Source organism: Panthera onca, chromosome A2 (assembly GCF_046562875.1).
Source record: "Panthera onca isolate mPanOnc1 chromosome A2, mPanOnc1 haplotype 2, whole genome shotgun sequence".
NCBI classification, from domain to species: domain Eukaryota; kingdom Metazoa; phylum Chordata; class Mammalia; order Carnivora; family Felidae; genus Panthera; species Panthera onca.
Genome location: NC_138340.1, coordinates 9,096,255 through 9,114,505, shown reverse-complemented (window position 1 = coordinate 9,114,505; position 18,251 = coordinate 9,096,255). Strand labels below are relative to the sequence as shown.

The 18,251-nt window shown below is 56.4% G+C and overlaps 2 protein-coding genes across 10 annotated transcripts in view; one reads left to right on the top strand and one right to left on the bottom strand.

Annotated features, from left to right (window-relative positions):
• MAST1 (microtubule associated serine/threonine kinase 1) overlaps positions 1–11,921 on the bottom strand; it is a 27,525-nt gene extending 15,604 nt beyond the window's left edge. For 2 of the 4 annotated variants that reach the window (XM_060630359.3, XM_060630360.3), the window contains exons 1-7: positions 7,749–8,057; positions 6,047–6,135; positions 5,501–5,576; positions 3,556–3,634; positions 1,528–1,688; positions 1,272–1,347; positions 888–1,097 (exon numbers count right to left, since the gene is read on the bottom strand). In XM_060630359.3, coding sequence (XP_060486342.3) covers positions 888–1,097; positions 1,272–1,347; positions 1,528–1,688; positions 3,556–3,634; positions 5,501–5,576; positions 6,047–6,135; positions 7,749–7,831 — 774 coding nt within the window. In that variant the 5' untranslated portion in view covers positions 7,832–8,057. Of the gene's footprint in view, positions 1–887; positions 1,098–1,271; positions 1,348–1,527; positions 1,689–3,555; positions 3,635–5,500; positions 5,577–6,046; positions 6,136–7,748; positions 8,058–8,086; positions 8,119–11,770 lie in introns of those variants that run through there. The other 2 variants (XM_060630362.3, XM_060630363.3) reach the window with 2 other exon arrangements.
• RTBDN (retbindin) lies at positions 5,738–18,251 on the top strand. 6 transcript variants are annotated; one of them, XM_060630383.3, is made up of 9 exons: positions 5,738–5,818; positions 9,639–9,773; positions 10,577–10,675; positions 13,203–13,419; positions 15,631–15,805; positions 16,384–16,450; positions 16,547–16,657; positions 17,167–17,263; positions 17,803–18,251. In XM_060630383.3, exons 4-9 carry the CDS (start codon positions 13,405–13,407, stop codon positions 18,028–18,030), a joined length of 693 nt encoding a protein of 230 aa, XP_060486366.2. In that variant the 5' UTR covers positions 5,738–5,818; positions 9,639–9,773; positions 10,577–10,675; positions 13,203–13,404; the 3' UTR covers positions 18,031–18,251. The 6 variants fall into 6 exon arrangements, with proteins under 6 accessions (XP_060486366.2, XP_060486370.2, XP_060486367.2 ...); XM_060630387.2 differs by having other exon boundaries at positions 5,742–5,818; positions 15,615–15,805; XM_060630384.2 differs by lacking the exon at positions 10,577–10,675 and having other exon boundaries at positions 5,742–5,818.

The following is an 18,251-nucleotide window of genomic DNA, read 5'->3' as shown; positions in this document are numbered from 1 at the left end:
AGGGCCTTTGCATGTGCTGTTCACCCTGCTCGGCACACATTCCCCCCAGCACTTCTCATAACCGTCACTTCCTCGTTATTCTTGTCCCAACTTCAATGTCACCTCCTCTGGGGAGGCCTTCTGGACCTAACAAGGGAGTCCTTGACACTCCATCTGATTGCCCTGTTCCATTTGCTTCATAGCCCTAAGCATCAGGTGAAATCACCAAATACCTTGATCTGTTTCCATGTTTCCTATCCACCTTCCACATTAGAATATCAGCCCCAAGAGGGCAGGGATATTTCTCTAGTTTGTTCACTGTTGGGTTCCCACTGCCCCAGCACACAGTAGTTGCTTAATAAATGCTACCCACTGTCATTGAGTGAAGTGGGGGTATCATCTTGTTTACTTTCATTCATTCATCCATGGAACCAAAATTTATTAATCACCTATTGTGTGCAGGACATCGTGCCAGGCATCAGGGCCGCAGCAATGAACAGACAACCTCATCATCCACCCGTGGGACTGACATTTGAGCAAGTGAGACAAGAAAGAAGATAAAGAAAAATACACAGGAGGACGGAAGGGGCTAAGTGCTAAGGAGAAAACTAAAGAGACAAGAGACGGTGGGTCGTGGGCTTGACATTTTAAATAAGGGGGTCTAGACGCCACCTGAGATGCTGATATTTGAGTAAAGACCCGAAGGAGGTGAGGGAGGTTAAGTCCCTGCCTCCCCCATCACTCCGGACGAGCACCACGTCCTTCCACTGGAGACCACGTCTTTCTCTCCCACCCCTGAAGTCCCACGGCGGCGCCCGGCACGTGGTAGGCGCCCTCTGAACGGAAGTGGGGTGAAAGAAGGCGTCGGGCCTGACCGAGCCAGCGCCCCCCGAAACACACACACTCACATCCTGCAGCAGCTTCTCCAGGTTCTCCTGCAACTCGTAGAAGTACACGGTGGTGATGAGGCCGTCGCGGGACTTGGTCAGGCAGTCCCGGGCCAGCTCGATGATCTGGTGGTGGATGAAGCTGAGCACGCCGTCGGCCAGCGGCAGCACGCTGTCAGGTTCGTAGGCACGGGCGAAGTCGCGCAGCTTCTCCTCCATCTGCGCGGTGGCCTGCGAGGGGGACAGAGGGCCGGGGTGCCGGCGCGGGGCTGCGCCCGGAGGCTGTGGCCGCCGGGAGCCTGCGCTGCGCTGCGCGCGCCGGCCACCAGGGGGCGCGCGGAGCTAAGGCGAGCGAGGGCTCCCGCCGCCCGGGCCTCCCCGCGGCCGCCCCCCGCCCCGCCTCACCTTCGGGAACCTCTCCTTGTAGACATGGTTCATCATCACGATCTCGTTGTCGTAGGAAGAGGGGGAGCGCCCGGGGCTGCGGGGAGAAAAGCGCATCCTGTGCAGCCCCCAGCCTCCGGAAGCAGCCAGGTGTTAGATCCCACCCCCGCTCCCCCGTAAAACTTCACCCGTCGTGCTGTCACCCGTTTAATCGCGCGGGCAGAGGTCTCACGGGACACGACCACCAACTTGGGGTGGAGGGAGGTTATCTACCCACCTGAGGCTCCGCGAGCGGGGCCGCACTGCAGGAGAGCGGCGGCCACCATCTTCGTCTGTGATGCTCTCGGTGCTGCCGAAGTGTTTGGAAAGGAAGTGGAGCTCATCCACGGTGGGCTGGTAGGGCAGCTGGTGCAGGCGCTCCTGGGAGGAGCAGGAAGACTGGGGGGAGGAGCGGGGCCGGGGTCAGAGCCACCGCAGTCCCCCCACAGCTCGCGACCCTGGGCTGGGACTCCTGGGGGCTGATGGGCCCCTGGGCAGGGTCGGGATCAGGACCTGGTTTATGATCCTTGGATCCCAGGGTCCAGGTTGGGACTCCTGGAGATAGACAGGGGGGACAGGGACAGACACGGATGCGAACTGTGACACACACAGATGTGGCCAGTGGGAGCCTGTTAAAGCCTGAATCAAGTCATATCCCTCCTCTGTTCAGAACCCGCCGTGGCTCCCACCTTAGTCAGTATGGACCCTGAAGTCCTCCTCAAGACCCACAACGTCCTGCAAGATCTGGTCCTGTCTCCCTGCCATCACCTCCGCCCACTCTCCCCATCAGTTACTGGGTCCAGCTGCACAGGCCTCCCGGATGGTCCTTGAACCAGCCAGGCACACTCCTGCCTCAGGGCCTTTGCATTGAGGGGCCTATGCTCCCTCTGTCAGGAGCATATCACTACAGATCACTCCTCCTTTACATCTTTGCTTAAATGTCACCCCTGTGGGTGACATTCACCCCTCTGAACACACATCCCTCACCCCCTATCCCTGCCTTATCTTGTTTCTTCTTGCTGTATTTATCTCCTGACTTACTATATCTTTATTATTAATTTTTATTGCTGCCTGCTCCTTGAGGGCAGAGACTTGGCTCTCCTTGGTCCCGAGTCAGGGTCTAGCACGCAGTCGGGCCAACACAGACCCGCAGATATCAGTGGAGAAACAAAGATCTCCACTTGATTCTGCAGGCAGAAGGGTCTTTTGAAACGTTTACGTCACTCACTCCCCATCCCACCAGTATCTATTAAAATAATTTTTTTCAATGCACATAACGTATGATCTACAGAACCACAATGTCAAATAGCTCAGGCTGAAATTTTAGTAAAATTTAATATAAAGCAAAAAAAAAAAAAAAAAAAAGCCTTTGTATGGCTTCCCATCACATTTAGAATAAGATCCACTGCCCTGCCCTGGCTAAGAAGCCCCAGCATGACCAGGGTCACTGCCTACCTCACCCTCGTTCCTCCACTTCCACCCCAAAGCTCCAGTCACTTGAGGTTATTTTCAACTTTCAAATGCAACAAGTTCTCTGTCGCCTTTGGGAGTCTGCGCATGCTGTTCCCTGGCCCTCTTCGTGAAACACCCCTCCTTTCCTTCCTCCACCTGCCAAACTCCTACGGATCCTTTGTCTTGGCTTCAATTCCACCTCTTCCAGGAAGCCTTCCTTGACCCTCCCCCCCCCCCCAGCTGAGTCAGGTGCTCCCTCCTGTTATCACCTTACCTGGTGCCACTCCCAAAACAGCTCCAACACCCTGTATTGTAAATATCTTCTTACCGGTCTGTCTCCCCTCATGAGGGCTGCATGAATCCTTGGATCCTGGCCCACCTTATAGAGCCCACCCACCATATGACAGCCAGTCGCGTGATAAATGTCTGCTGAACATCATACCAATGGAGGGATGAGTGGACCAGAGACACAGGCAGAAAAGGGGGCAGGTGGAGGGAGACTTTGGGTATTGCGGTGGTTGAGCAAATGCACTCTGGGGGAAGAGTGTGCTGGCCCCGGCCAGCGGAGACCCTTGGCAGTGGTTCGACCCGTGAGCCTTAATACCATTATCTGTAAAATAAGTCGGCGATAGGCAGGACCCCCAAGAAGATATGTTGAGGGTGGAGAACAGGGCTTTCAGGGGGACCTGTAACTTGCCAATAGATGGACGGGTGATACCTTGGAAAACTAGAGAAACCCAAAACCCTCATTAAGGCCAGCGCAACTGCTGGCCTGGGTGGGGGCTCCCGCCCACTCGCCCACCTGCCGACTCACCGAGACGGTGGAACTGGGTGTGTTGGTGCCATAGCCGGACGAAGGAAGTGAAGCCAGAGACCAACGGCGTCCGTCCGCCCTGGAACCCAGCCAAGACGCTCAGAGGCTGCTAGGCCCCACTGGTTCCCCCCCTCCCCGTCCTCAGGGTGTGAGGGAAGCTACTGGCCACCACTAGGGTAGGGGCTGGGGGTGTATCTGTGCTCTACGATTCCGAAAGGCCCTCAGAGCCACAGAGGTAAGGAGGAAGTCTTCCAGCCGGGCACCAGGGACCAGGAGCAAAGATCAGGAATCCCCAAAGCTGCCCCATGATAAAGTGCTCAGACTGAGGCCACTTGAGCCTTCTCGGAGAAGAAGGGCCCCTCTTTTTCAAATACACACGCTGCCACATCCTCCCACACCTGCTCACTCACACACAGATACGGTCACTCCCACAGCCACACCCACTAGTGTTAGTGTGACTCGTGTGGTTGAGATCACACACTGACAATCATACACCTTCACGCGTGACTCCTCAACGCGGACACACACACACAACCCCTGACCCGTACACGGGCCCAAATCGCACGCTTCCCTACACGAACACACCATCACGCATGCAAACACACACGTACACACACACACACACACGAACACGTACATGTAGAGATGGAGTACTCACACTCTGAAACAAAGACGCACACTCCCTCACACACGTTCTACTCTGCCACGTTCACACAGACACATTCGAGAACGCTCACGCACTCAGTCACACATTCAAACTCCCACGCAGCCACACATTCATTCACACTCCCACCAGATTGCACACTCACATGGAAACGTACTTGGAAGGGCATGCTCTCTCACGCATTCACACACATTTACAAATGCACAGGGATACCTTCACACACGCTCACACTTGCACGCCGATGCACGCCCCCGTGGGCATATGTGTGGGCAGGGCCGCCTCACACGACCACAGTCTCACAAGCCTACAATCACACATCCACATCAGCACAAAGATTGCATATCACAGGGACACACACTCCCAGGCATTAGCCTCCCTCCGGGGGGCGGGGCCCTCCTAGCCCACCCACCATGCAAGCGACCAGATCAGGTTCCAATCTTAGAGCCCTTTTCTGGCTCCCTAATGCCTTCAGCCGAATTCCGCAGCCAAGGGGATCTCTCCGCAGCCACCCCAAGGAGGCATCCTCTGTCCCCACAGTCCTGCGTGACACCAGTCTTTGCAGTGATCTGCGCTCTCTGGCCCGCCACCCCAACTCCACCCCGAGGACAAAGACTGTCATTCACCCCTTATGCTCAGCTCCCAGCTCGCACCACGTGTTCAGACAACGTTTTTAGAATGAATCAAGTTCAAAGAAAAAGAATCCCGCCCAAACATCCTGGTGACTCCCAGAAGTTTCTCCAAAACGCATCGGAGGAATCTCTCTGCCTCCCCCAATTTCGCCAAAGGCCCCAAGAAAATTCATTCGCGACATTCTAGAAACCCTCAAAGATCCCCGTAGGGAAACCTATGATTGCTCCTCTCGGGCCCTGGAGAAATAGCTCTAGGTGCCCTTTCTCACGTTGGAGACCAAAGTCCCTCAATGGGCATCTTGCAGTCTGCGCTTGCGCACTTCATCTCCGTTCCCTGTCCTGTTGCTATGGAAACGCCCGGCCTGGAGCTAGAGGCTGGGGAGACTGAGACCCTGGGCTCAGAGCGCACGCGCTTTCGCTCCGCGGCAAAGGAAGTCCCACTCCCCCTTTGATTCCGAACAGGCGGTTGGCCCCGCCTTCTCATAGGCCCCGCCCCTAAGGCCTGGCGCTTATTCCCGCTGGGACGCTGGGGCACTCTGCGGGTCCCTCAGGCCCCGTCTCAGGTGCAATTAGGAGGGGAACAGATGGGGGCCCAGACGGTGGTTGGGGAGGGTCCGGCCAGGGTTCTAGGGCCCTGGGGAGAGGGACTCACCTTCGGGAGGAGGCAAACGAGAAGTGGGCGGGGGTGTTGGGGGAGAAGTTGCGGGGGCTGTCCAGGGGACTGCTACCTGTAGCGGAAAGAGGGGGATCTTAAAGCTTGGTATGGGAGGCAATCCCACCAGGCCGCTCAATCCCCAAAGCGGGTTGCCAACAGCAGCCCTTCCCCTGTTTAGTCTCGTCCCACCCCCGTATGAGTGGGCCACGCTCCCTTAGCTGTAGCCCCGCCTCTCTAGACTGTTTTGGTTATGGAGTCAGCCCAGCCCCCCTTCAGGCCGATTCTGTCTACATCTGAGATGGCCCCGCCCTTCAGGTATGGTACCTCCCCTCAACCCCAGCCTCTTCACCGTCTTGCTCCGCCTGGGCCTCCGCCCCCAAAGGCCCCTTCAGCCGATTGACCACTGCCACACAAGATGGCCCCGCCCTTTGCCCAATCTGGGTCCTCCTCTGTTCAGTCTCCGCCCAATCCTGCGGCACGGACACGCCCCTGCCCCGTAGCCACGCCTCCTCTAGTCTGGTCCGCACCCACCACCTGTCTCACCCAGGTGTCCAGGCAGTGGGGAGTGGGGTCGCGGCAGCGTGGGCGAAGTGCTGGTCAGGATGAGGCTTTTCCGGTTACTGGTGCGGCAGCTGCGGGGAAGGCGAGGCAAGGGGACCGGGCCGGGCCGCAGCCCAGTGAGTTTGTGAACCCAACCAGCCAGCCACCTTCCCATCTCAGATCCCCGCCTGTCTCCCATCTGTGTGTGCTTGGAGGTGGCCCCAGAGGATTGCTCAGAGGAGGAGGTGATGGAGGCCTAGGCAGGGCTGCGTATGGGAAGGGATGTGCGTGTGGCACGTGTGTGCAAAATTACCTGTGTGGATCATGTGAGGCCGTGACCATGGGAGGCACGGCGTCAGTCATGGAATGATAGGAGCGTATATTGTCTTTGGGGCTGTGCGTGACATCCTCCGTGTGTATCCACGTTGGCGCCCAGTGTGTGAGTTCAGCACTGGGTTGGGTTTACCTTATGTGATAGGACCTGTACCTTTTGTGTCTGTGTGAAACAGTGTGCCATGCCACTTGCCCATGACTAGATGTGCCATTGTGCGTTAGAGCGCGTGCGTGCATGATTTTTGCTACATGTGTCTATGTCTTTGTGAGGCATTCTAAGTCTGTGTGATACCCTGCCCTTGTGTATGTGTGTGACATTCCCCGTGTGTGTCCACGGGAGGCATCTACTGTGTGTGAGTTTCATACCCTGTGAGCCTGCCACCATGTGTGACATTCCCTAGGTGAGTCTTCTCTATGATGCGGTATGATACTGTGTATCTCTCCGTCTTGGCGGGATTCCCTGTGTCATTTATTCTGGCATCTGTGTGACACCGCATGTGATAAGCTTAGGTGATATCATGTGCTGTGACATTCTTGGGTACATAGATGTCATTGCCATACATGTGTCTGTGTGCGTCCTGGATGCCATAATCGTGTGTGTGTATCGTCATGCATGTGACATCGTCCTAGATGTACACAACACTGTACCTGTTGGGCTGTTCATCTGTGTGTGACGCTGGGGGTGCCCCCCTGAGTCTGGGTGGGCATGACTCTGACCCACGGCCACTGTATGCGTGATGGCTCCAGGGTGTATCTGGGCCACTAGGGCTGTAATGTGTGCATGTGTGTGACATCATGTCCTACGTGACGCTCTGTGTCACTATTTTCCGGCTGAGGCTGTGTTCTTGGTGGGGGGGTAGTTTGTGCTATGATAAAGCCCCCCCCCTTTCCTTCTGCCCCTCGGGATCCCAGATTGTGAAGAGGGAGCCCCCAGCCCCTCCATTCCCCTCACCCCCTGCCACAGTGACTGAGCACATTAGCGAGGCCAAGAACACGCGGCATGGGGGCGGGGGGAGGCCAGGCTGCGGCTATTGTTCCGAGGGTGCCAAGTCCCCCACCCTCCCCTTCTTCCCCTACCCCCACTGGGTTGCCGGAGCCCGCAGCGCCAGCAGACAAAGGCGCCGCAACACCCCCCCCCCAACAACCGGCGCAGCCTCCTCCCCCCTGCAGCGGTCCTCGCCGGCGCACAGTGCCCCCAGTCTCGGCCCACACTGTCCCCCAATTCAGCCCCATCCCCTGCAGAAGGCGCCTCACGGGCACCTCTGGCGCAGCTGGACGGGGTGCAGCATCCCGGGCCCCGCCCTGCGGCAGCGGCCGGAGGGGCGGCTTTAGTGGGGAGGGCCGGGTCAGGGTCTGAGGGATGGGGTTCTACCTCTTGGTGCGACGGAACATACTGCCGCCAGGGAAGGAGGGCATCGAGAAATTGGAAAGCGCTGTCCAGAGGGAGTCAGACATGACCCGGCGGCGGCGACATGGTGGCAGGTGCGGCAGTGGCGGCGGCGGCGCGGGGAGCGAGCGCGCGGGGCGGAGGCTGGAGCCGCAGCGGGCAGGGGAGGGCGGGGGAAGGGAGGGCCGTGCCGCTGCCGCCCGCCAGGAGGGGGCGCTGCTGCTCACCAGCGCTCCAGGCCCCGCCCGCGCGCGCGCGCCTGGCGCCCCCACCCGGACTCGAAAAGGGGCGGCCGGCCCTGCGCATCTCTCCCCAAGGCTCACCTGCTGCTTTTCCGGGGCAGAGGCAAATCCTTCTAGAAGGCAAGGGGGCAAAAGGATAGAGGTCAGAGTGGACCAGCAGCTGCTGTCTGCAAGCCCGGTCACCCCCGGGAGCGGCAAAAGTTGGGTGGGACAAGCTACTCATCAGCATCCTCACCCACACCTACGTTATGCACGGAGGGCGGGGCTCTTCGGGGGAGAGGGTACCAGAGTGATTTCTCTCCCGACCCCAGACACCAGCAGAGCCCAATATAGGACTCCTGAGTTGGCACCTCCATGTGTGTGTGTGCAAATCAAACGGGAGCCTATGTGGAAAATATTTCTTGAGCACCTGCTGTATGCCAGGCCCTGTGCTAGGCACTGGGGACACAGCAGCAAATGAGGAAAAACCTCCTGCCCTTTTGGGACTAGCATATAAAGAAGGGAAGCAGACAATAAACAAATTAACACAGAAGTAAACACGATAATTTTAAACAGTAATAAGTGTCATTAATAAAATTAAGGTGATATGATGCAAAATGGCCAGGAGGAGGACACAATAGTCAGAGAGGGCTGCTCTGGGGAAGTGACTTTTAAGATAGTTATTGAAAAAATAAGAGCCAGCCATGGAAGAATCTATGGAGAGAGCATTCCAGGTAGAAGGAACTGCCAAGGCCCAGAGACAGGAATGAACTTGGTATGTTCAAGCATGAAAGTTGAATGAATGAATGACTCCACACCCCAAGGGTTCTACCCCACTCCCAGACAGATTCAGTGTTGGGGGTGGGATAGTTAGGGTCGCTCAAAACTGAAATTTGCAATGGGAACCAGACAATGGCCAAGTGGTCTTTTCTGATAATGGTAATGATAACAATTGCTAACTATTAACTTTATGTGTCCAGACCAGAAGAAGGTTGTGTTCTGTTTGTCAAGCACTCGGGAAGCCACTATAGGGATTAAAAGTTATGGAAGTCTGTGCCCTCTTCCCAGGAAACCATCGGGCAGAAGGAGTGCCACCTTCCAGCCAGTTCAGTGTCCACAGGCCAAAGTGAATAAAGGAGGCTGGGTAGGGCTGCAGATGGAAGATTCTGGTGAGAGTTTCAAAAGCCTTTTGGTATGGACTCTAACCAGGAGAAAATGAGTTATGTTCTAGATCCTTTCTAGGAATTCTGAAAGCAGAAAGCCCTGGGTTCAAAGCTCAGATTTGCCTCTTATAACCTTGGTAAATGACCTTCCAACACTCCAATGACCTTATAACCTTGGCAAATGACCTTCCAAAGAAGGTCCAGCAGACCTGCCAACAGATGACTCTGTGAGATGATTCAGGTGCCTGGCACCTTAGCATGAGGCCTAGCACATAGTAAGCACTCAATAAATATTAGGTCATAGGAGCAGGAGTTATTATGAATGGACATGCTGCTTGACAGAGGATGGGCCAAAGGTACCTCCCACTCCCATGGACAGAGGACAGACATATGGTTGGGGTCAAAGAGAACACTGTCCAGATCTCCAGCCATGCTCCCCTGAGCCACGGGTGACCAGAAATCCATTCCAGGTTTTCCCTCTGTTTTTGCAGGATCAGTTTGAATGAGGAGCAGCTGGGACCAGCCGGCTGGGTGGGACGACCGCAATGGCCCAAGCGAAATCTAGACCTGGATTTTTCGGCCACGGAGGCCAGGATTCCAGATCCGGGTACACTCGGCCTTCGAGGGTGAGCCCCTGGGGACCTTGAAACACCTCCCAAGTAGTCCTCGAACCTAGCCCCATTTGCTAGCGCTCCTAAATATTCTAGAATAGAAGTAAAGGGCAAACTGGAGAGGTAGGGGATTTGGATCCTTGCGTCAGAGTAAACAGACGCCACCTCCATCACTAGCTGCAGAGACGCTCTGCCAAGCAGATTCTGCTTCTCCCAGTGGTTGATGGACGGCGCTGGGGATGGGCTTTCGAACTCAGGATGCTGTTCGTATATACGATCCCAGCTGCACACAATTGGAGGCCCTCGGGAGCTCCGCAGTTGTGGGACAGCTCCTAGGGGGTTGCATCAGTGGGTGGGGGTGTATCCAAGGCAGCGAAGTGGTTAATCCCGCCGGAAAGGAAGAGGTAGGGACAGGACTCCGGCGGGATAGCACAGACTAGGGGTTGCCTCAGGAAGGAACGGTGGGTGAGTGGGAGGATCCCAGGCTGGGGGCGGGGTCTTGAGCGTTGGAAGGCCCGCGTGGCGATGAGCCAATGGGAGTCGGCGCTGGCCCGGAGGGCGGGAACACACCGTCTTGTAGGCTCCGCCCCTTACCGCCCTTTTCCTGGGGACCCGACGGCGCGGACCCAGTCTGGCTGCTTCAGCACCTGCTCTGGCTTTGCCGCCCCTTCCTCCCTTTTCCCACAACCCCTTTTCCCACCCCAGCACTAAAACGGGTGGGAATCCAGGGAAGTTCTCAAGAGCCCAAGGCTCTTAGATGGAGCCATTTGGGCTCTGTTCGAAAGCAAATTAGCTTTCCAACCCAGTTCTGTCTCCAGCATCCTCCAGACACCTGGGAAGTCCCTCCTATCATCTAACTCCGACTTTTCCTGCTGCAGTGACGGATCGGCTTATCTTGGTCTCCAACCTCAGGGATGGTAGGTTAGAGGAGTCCAGAAGTAGACCCTGGATGAGGGTTTGAATCCTCCCCTTTTTTGTCCAAGCTCCAGGCTAGGAAGTAGCCTGAGTCTGGAGCCACCTAGGCTTTATCTAAACTCCTCCAGATTATGTAGCGTGGGTCTGGGCTCCAAGGAGGATCAGAAGGACCAGACCCCAGGCAGGCCTTGAGATGAAGCTTTGATCAGTTTCCTCGCTGGGGTCAGTTTAGGGACAACATCGAACCCTCGTATTAACCCTTAGAAACGCAGTAAGAAGATAGTAGAAAAGAACTCTTCTCAGCTTCAGAATCCCCACCCATCTTGAAGGTGGGAGTTCCTGACGCCTGGATTTCCCCACACTCCACCATCCTCAGTGTCCCACTCTGTGCAGTGGACTCACTTCCGCGCCTGCGCAGCCTGGAGACCAGTATCTTCTAAGGCTGCAAGGAGCTAAAAATCGCTCCCGCCCACCCACAAGCTGGGCTGGACTTGAGGATCTCGCGGGGGGGGGGGGGGGGTAGTGAAGGGAGGAGGAATGAAGAGTGAGGAGGAAGGCTGTCTAGGGTGTCTGTCCAATTAGGGCAGTAGGAAGAATCCTGGTGGCTGGGCAGATGCATGGAGGTCGCAGGGGTTCCCCATGCCTCAGAAAGGGGTTCCTGGGGTGCTGAGGGGCGAGGCTGCAGTATAAACATGTTTACTGCCTCTGCGGCGCCGGTTGCCCCGAGGGGAGCGAGCCCTGGGGCACTAACTTTGCTTTGCGCCCCCTCACCCCCAGATTGGCGTTGAGCCAGGGCGATGACTTCGGTCCCAGCCCCCTCCCCCTCTGGCGGGCCAGGTGCCCCTCAGGCTATCCTCGAGGGGGAGCGCTAGGCTGCACCCCCTCCGTCAGCTCCCTGGAGCCCCGGGCGGCGCCTGAGGGGCGGGGTCGCCAGCGCGGCGGGACGCGCGGCTACCGAGTTCCCCTCTGGTAGCGTCCCGAGGCCGTGGGAGGGGGCTCCCTGGCCGGCCCGGGCGCAAGTTCTCCCGCCCCCTGCCGGGCCCCGCCTCGGGGCTCCGACCCCTTCACCGCCACCCGGGACCGGGGCTGCCGCGTACCTGCAGCCTCCGGCGGCGAATCAGGCCCGAATCGTCCATGGCGGCGGCGGCTTCGGCCCCGGGGAGGGAGGAGGGAGGTGGCGGTAGCGGCGGCGGCGGGAGGAGGGAAGAGGGAGGGAGTGAGAAGCCGCGGGGACCGCGGCGGCGGCGGCGGCGGCGGCGGCGGCGGGTGGGGGGGGGGGGTGGCGGGGGCGGAGCAAAGTGGGGCGGACCCGGCGCCGTCACTGCGTCTGGGCGCCCGAGCCCGGCCTCGGCCAAGGCTGCCCGCGCTAGGGGGGGCGGGGGGGGAGGGTAGGGGCGGGAGGGGGTAAGCTAGGGAGAAGCTTCCATATGCCCCCAAGGGAGCCAAGCTACGAAGAGACACCTATGAGAAGAGACACTCCAGGAGAGAAACATGCCCATGGAGAGACTTTCAACCCAAGAAACACCCAAGGGAGACAGACATTCTCACTAAGATATATTCCTTATGCGGAACCCTCCCCCCTCCTCGCAGCGACCCCCTCAGGGAGACACATTCCCATGGATTGATAGTCTCCACGGGGACGCCCTCTCCAATCAGGAACTCTCCCCTCACCCTGAAAATCATTCCTAAGACAGATGGTCTCTGAGAGGTGACGCTGCCTCTCAGAAGCCCCCTGCTGCCCCCAAGAAGAGACATTTCCGCAGAGAAAAATCCCCACGGGTGAACGTGGGGAGCCTAGTGAAGACACCCCCAACGAAAGACCTCCTAAAAGCCATATTCTTTGTGGGAAATTGCCCCCACCCACGAGACCTCCACATCCCGAGAAGGTACATTCTTACAGAGTGACATTTACATTGAGGACACCCATCCTCGCGGGAGATGCTCCCAAAGAAAAACATTTTGCATGCCTATAAGCCCCCCTTCCCAACCAGAGCCTCTTTAGGGAGTCCTGCAGCCCCTCTAACGACCCCCTCCCTCACCGTCAGGATTAAGTAGCCAGGCCAGGCTGCGCTATATTTATAGGGGCGATTAGCTGGTAGTTGGGGAGGGGGGCAGCTGAAGCGATTTTCACACACACACACACACACACACACACACCCGCAGTGTTCCTACACCCGCATAGTTCCAAGCCGACTATGCTTCCCAGAGTTGGTGCGGAAAGCGTCGGTGACCTCCCCACTCCAAGTCTAGGCTTTGGGGGGGGGGGGGGGGGTAGGGTGGGAAAGGGGCTTCCCAAGGGTCCTGGCCCATAATTGGCCAGGAAGGCCCTGGAGGGCGCGGTCACTGAAGGAAGCGACCCCTGCCGGCCAATGAGGGGGAAGGCAAGGCAAGGTCTAGGTCCAGGTGTTCCCCAGACACTTGTTTCCTCATCTCTGTGCCTTTGCCCGAGTTATTTCAACGTTTTTCTGTTTGTCGGCATGTTTGTTTGCCATGTCGCTGAGTCTGTTTCTCAAAACTTCTCTGTCAAAGGCCCAGACTCCGCTTTTGTCACCCCTTCTAAAGCTGGCTTCGTGGGAGCTCTCCGTGGTGCTGATCTCATGCGCTCCTGTCCACGGTGCTGAATTCCGAGGGCAGCGTTGGGGGCTGAGGTCAGGGGAGAGAAAGGATTGGCGAAAGGCATAGCCCAAAGCCTGGACATATCTGACACACGAGCACCCTGGCCTACCCAAAAATGGACAAGAGGAAGGTGAGATCCACTATATCTTGATTTCTGAAGCCTATAGGACATTAGTGGGTGCCCATTAGGGGCCAGGAGACAGCACCTCCTAAATGGCTCATTTACTCAACACGTACTGAGCACGCACTATGTGCACAGTAGTGTTTTGAGATCTGAGCGTCCCATAGTGAAAGAGACAGACAAAAACTCTGCATTAGCCTGATAAGACAGGGAGATTTGTGGTAGTGGTCATTGCTCACAAAAACACATGTGCACACTACAAGCACAGGCACACACACCCGCTACACATATATACACGAACACGAACATACCAACACATGCTCAGGAAACAGACTCACATACACATAGTTACACACTCTGCAAATATGTACTTGTCAAAAATACACACACATACAAACATATTATCTGCAAACACAGACTCACACACAAATACATACACATTGCAAATATCCACTTAGCAAACACAGACACACTGAATCCTTTACCAACACACTAACACAGAATGCAAACACAAAATCAGCAAATACAGACACACACAAACACATATACACATCAACTCACACTCTGCAAAGACACACGTATGCAAACACAGTAGTGTTAGAAAACACAGATATACACACACGCAGCGAATACAGACATACAGACAACATGTACAAACACTCAACAAACACAAGCACACACACATCATACCAAAACCAATCTCAGCTCAGCTACACACAAACTCTCCTCCAGCACACACAGTATCCTTCCGACACAACACATGAACACACACACATACTCACATACCCACTGCAGGACTGCTCCTCTCACCGACTCTCCCACTATAATGTTAGCTCTGTGAGGCTGAGATATTCATTTCTTGGTCACTACTTCATCCCCAGAACCTGGCACACAACAGCTGCTCAACAAACATTTGTTGAATGGATGGGTGAATTGAGGGAATGTTTGTAAGAAACTTGCATTCACAGAAACTGCAGAGAAACACACACATACATTTCAGATGCAGACACATACTCTCTCCACACATATAAACACCCTTTTGTGTTCACTAATGGTCAACATTCATGGCCAAAAACCTTTATCCACTGACTTATCCACAACATTGTCACAGGACAGCCATCCTAATCCTGCTTCCCCGTCCTTCACATTTATTATATCTGACTCAATTGGACACACTTGGCTTGAGATACATACAGGCCTCCTTAGCCAGATTTTGCACACACACACACACACACACACACACACACACACACACACACAAAACCACTCAACCAAGAGTCACACATACCATAACCTCACCCAACAAACACACATGCTTTACACACACACAGCCATACAAACACACTCTCATCCAACACATATACACACAGATTGAGTTTAAGCCACAATCTCAACATAATGCTCAGTGCAAGGATATATACACAGCAGTCCCAGGGCCACCGGCCTTTGGTCAGCTGGGGCAGGGGGTGGGGCCATGGGAAACTCCTCCTCTGCGTCAGACCACACCCCCTCTGGCTGTCACTCTTTCTTGCACTTGACCCTGAGGTGTCTCAGCAGCGCCCTAGACCTCAGTTCACTTAACAGGTGAGGGGTAGCCCAAGAGGGCAGGGGAGGGGAGGGAATTGTCTTGTCCCTACAGACCCTCAGCTTCCCCTACCCTGGGGCTTTTGGATTCCAGCAGCAAAACTCGAGTCCTGCCACAGCCAAGCTTGGCTCCAAAGGGCCAGCCATAGTGGAAGCCCCTAAGCCGATTGTGGGCCGAGAGAAGGTGACCATGAAAGGGGCCAGCAGGGATCAAGAGGGAGGGAGGAGACTGGGCAAAAGAACAGGAGGAACCGCTGGACAGAGGAGGGAGATTGAAAGAGCTGGGGTGTCCCTTTAGTTCTGAAGACAGCGGGAGTCACCTGAGGGTTGACAGGGTGGGAGATCCTGCTGGGTGTGAGGGGGAGGGGAACTGTGGTCAAACCAGAGGATGGGACGCATTGGGCCTAAAGGGATGGAGGGGACATGAGTCTGGTGGGAGAGAAGGGGCTCCTGGGTCAGAGGCATGACTTGGTGGCCCCCTGGGATTTGGAGGTCCTTGGTCATTGCCTCATCAACTGCTCATTCTCTGTTCTGCCTTGCACTGTCTCCTGAGTAGGCATCAGGAGAGTGCCACCTTGAGCTTCCAGAAAGGGACAACCAAACCTTACCCCATACCCCAGCTTACTCTTATCTCAGGTGGACATGGCCTGCAGGGGCCACACTCGACCCAGGGGCCTGCCCTGGGCCCTAAGACTGACCCTGGTGTGGATCCTGCTGGGGTTCTGTGGAGGGAGCCACCCACTCCCAGCTCTGTCCCGGAGACACCATAGGCTGGCGACCGATTTCGGCACAGTCCAGCTGCACCTTGCGGGTGAGCACTCCAGACCCTCCCTAACTTCCAACGCCCAGGAAATCCCACATCACCACAGCAATACCAGACTTTCCTTCTGAGAGGGGCTTAGGATGAAGCACGGGCTGGGGGAGGTGGGCAGTCGGGGCTAGTGCCGAAGAATAGTAGTTAAAGTGCACTGATTCTGGAATCAGACTGCCTGGGTTCAAATCCCAGCTCTCCCACCTCATAATTGTGTGACTCTGAGCAAGTCACTTAATCTCTCTGGGCTTCATGTAGACCATGAAAAAGGGAGAGAAATAATAGACCTACGTCATAGTGTTGTGAAGGTGTGTATGTAAGCATATGAAAACGTGTACCACTATCAGGGACATAATGAACGATAAGCTGATTATAATAAGCCATCATTTTTATTATTACTAGAAATTTCATTTGGATCCCAAGAGAAGTGTCTTTATTTTTTATGTTTGAGGGGCCCTGACATAACTGGGGTCTCCCCTGTTCAAGGGGCCCCCAGGCCTTAGTTCCCCAATCCTACCTGAGGATCTAAGACCCCACCTCACAGGAGTACCCTTCTCCATGGTCCTGTTGTCCCTCAGAGATGGACACGCCAGAGGCATCGGACCCTGGGGCGGTCCCAGAACGCTGTGGGGAGCCGAGCCCTGGGTGAGTACAGTACCCGCCAGCGTTTCGTTGTGTGTTTTGCTTCAGTTGGCCCTGCCACATCCTGACCCAAACGAGCCTGTCTTTCCCGATGTTCAGGTGCGAATCCTTCCTGGGACATCTCCAAGCTGCCCTCCAGAGTCGCTTCCGCCTGCTGTTACTGGGGATACGCCAGGCGCAGCCGCTCTGTTCTGAGCTCTGCGATGTCTGGTAGGGGAGGTGGGGCACGAGGGGCGTGTCCTATGGTTTGGGCGGGACCAAAGGAGGGATCTGCAGCTTGTGTTTGAAGGGGTGTGGCCTGCCTCCAATAAGGCCAAGGTCTAAAAACGAGTTTAGAGGCCAGGTAAAAAGGGACGGGGCCTGTAGAGGACCCGGCTTTTAAGATTGGCAGGACGGAGGCGTGGCCTTCCACGGACCTGGGGTTTTTTAAGGGGCGGGACCTCTTGCTAGAAAAGAGAGCTGAAAATATTGGGGAACGTAAGAGGCTGGCCTGAAATAGATGGTATGAAGTCTGCAGGGATGAGGTCAATTGTGACAGAGCCCCGGGTATGTGTGGAGAATATAGGGTAGGGTGAAATCTGGAGGACAGCGTCTGTTGGGGCGTGGTCCTAAGAGGCGGGGCCTGGGTCTGGGGGCGGGACATACACTGAGTGAAGCCTTGGAGGGCAGGATCCCAACAGAACTCGACTGCCCACCTTCTCTCCACACACCATCCGTAGGTTTGCCACCTGCGAAAGTGATATTACCTGCGGCCCAACTTGGCTTCCATTCCCAGAAAAGAGGGGCTGTGAGCCTGGCTGCGCTACCTATGAGCAGGTGAGCTTGAGACAGAGAGTGCGGGTAAGAGACTGGGACCTCCCCTTACTATGTCCTGTCTTAACCCGCCTAGGGCCCGGAGTCCGGACTGGCACTCCCAAGGCTCCTGTTCCCACTCTTCCCCCTTCCGCAGCACAATCTCCATAGTGGGATACGTCCGTATGCTCCCTAGGGCCCATTGAGTCTAGATTTGGCCTCCCCAAGGGACCGTCTCTGCTCTAGGCCCATCCACAGTTCCCCCTGGAAGACTCAGAAGCCCGAACTACCTTCTCTAAAGCCCCAATCTTAATTTGACCCTCCCCCACCCCAGCCCTGGGGCCCAGGAAGGATAACTCGCCCTCCCCTGTACTCCGCTCCTGCCATGGCCCTGCTCCCACACTCCCGGGAGGACCCAAAGCGGGTAACTGCCCGCACCTAGGCCGCGCCTCTGCCCTGGCCCCTACTTGCAAAGAAACTCGGGGACTCTAGGTTTCCAAGGCCACGCCCCTGAATTGCCTGGACCCCGCCCACTCGGGCCCTAACCCCACCCCTTTTCCCAGACCTTTGCCGATGGGGCAGACCTTTGCCGCTCAGTCCTGGGCTACGTGCTGCCGGTAGCAGCTCCTGGCGCGGATCACTGCCTCAACATTTCCATCTCGGTACTGCCGGGTCGCAGACACGAACGGAGGGCCCGGGAAATCAGTTTCCCGCGGTCCCGCCGCTCCCGCACCTGGATCCTGGATGCTGCGGGCAGCGGGAGTGGTAGTGGAAGCGGCAGCGGCCCCTAGGGGGCGCTGGGCCTTGGATGGAAGATGCGTCCCTTCCCCCGACCCGGCCCAAGACACCCAGAGAGCCACCCCTCTCCCTCTCTGCTTTCTAGTTTCCAGAGTCCTGTCCTTCCTTCTGGAGTCCCAGAGACTAGCCCTTCTCCAGGTTATTAGAGAAATAGCCCAACTCTAGCTCATTTTCCCCTCTTCCCCCACTGAATAAAGTCGCCAGCTCGAAAGCA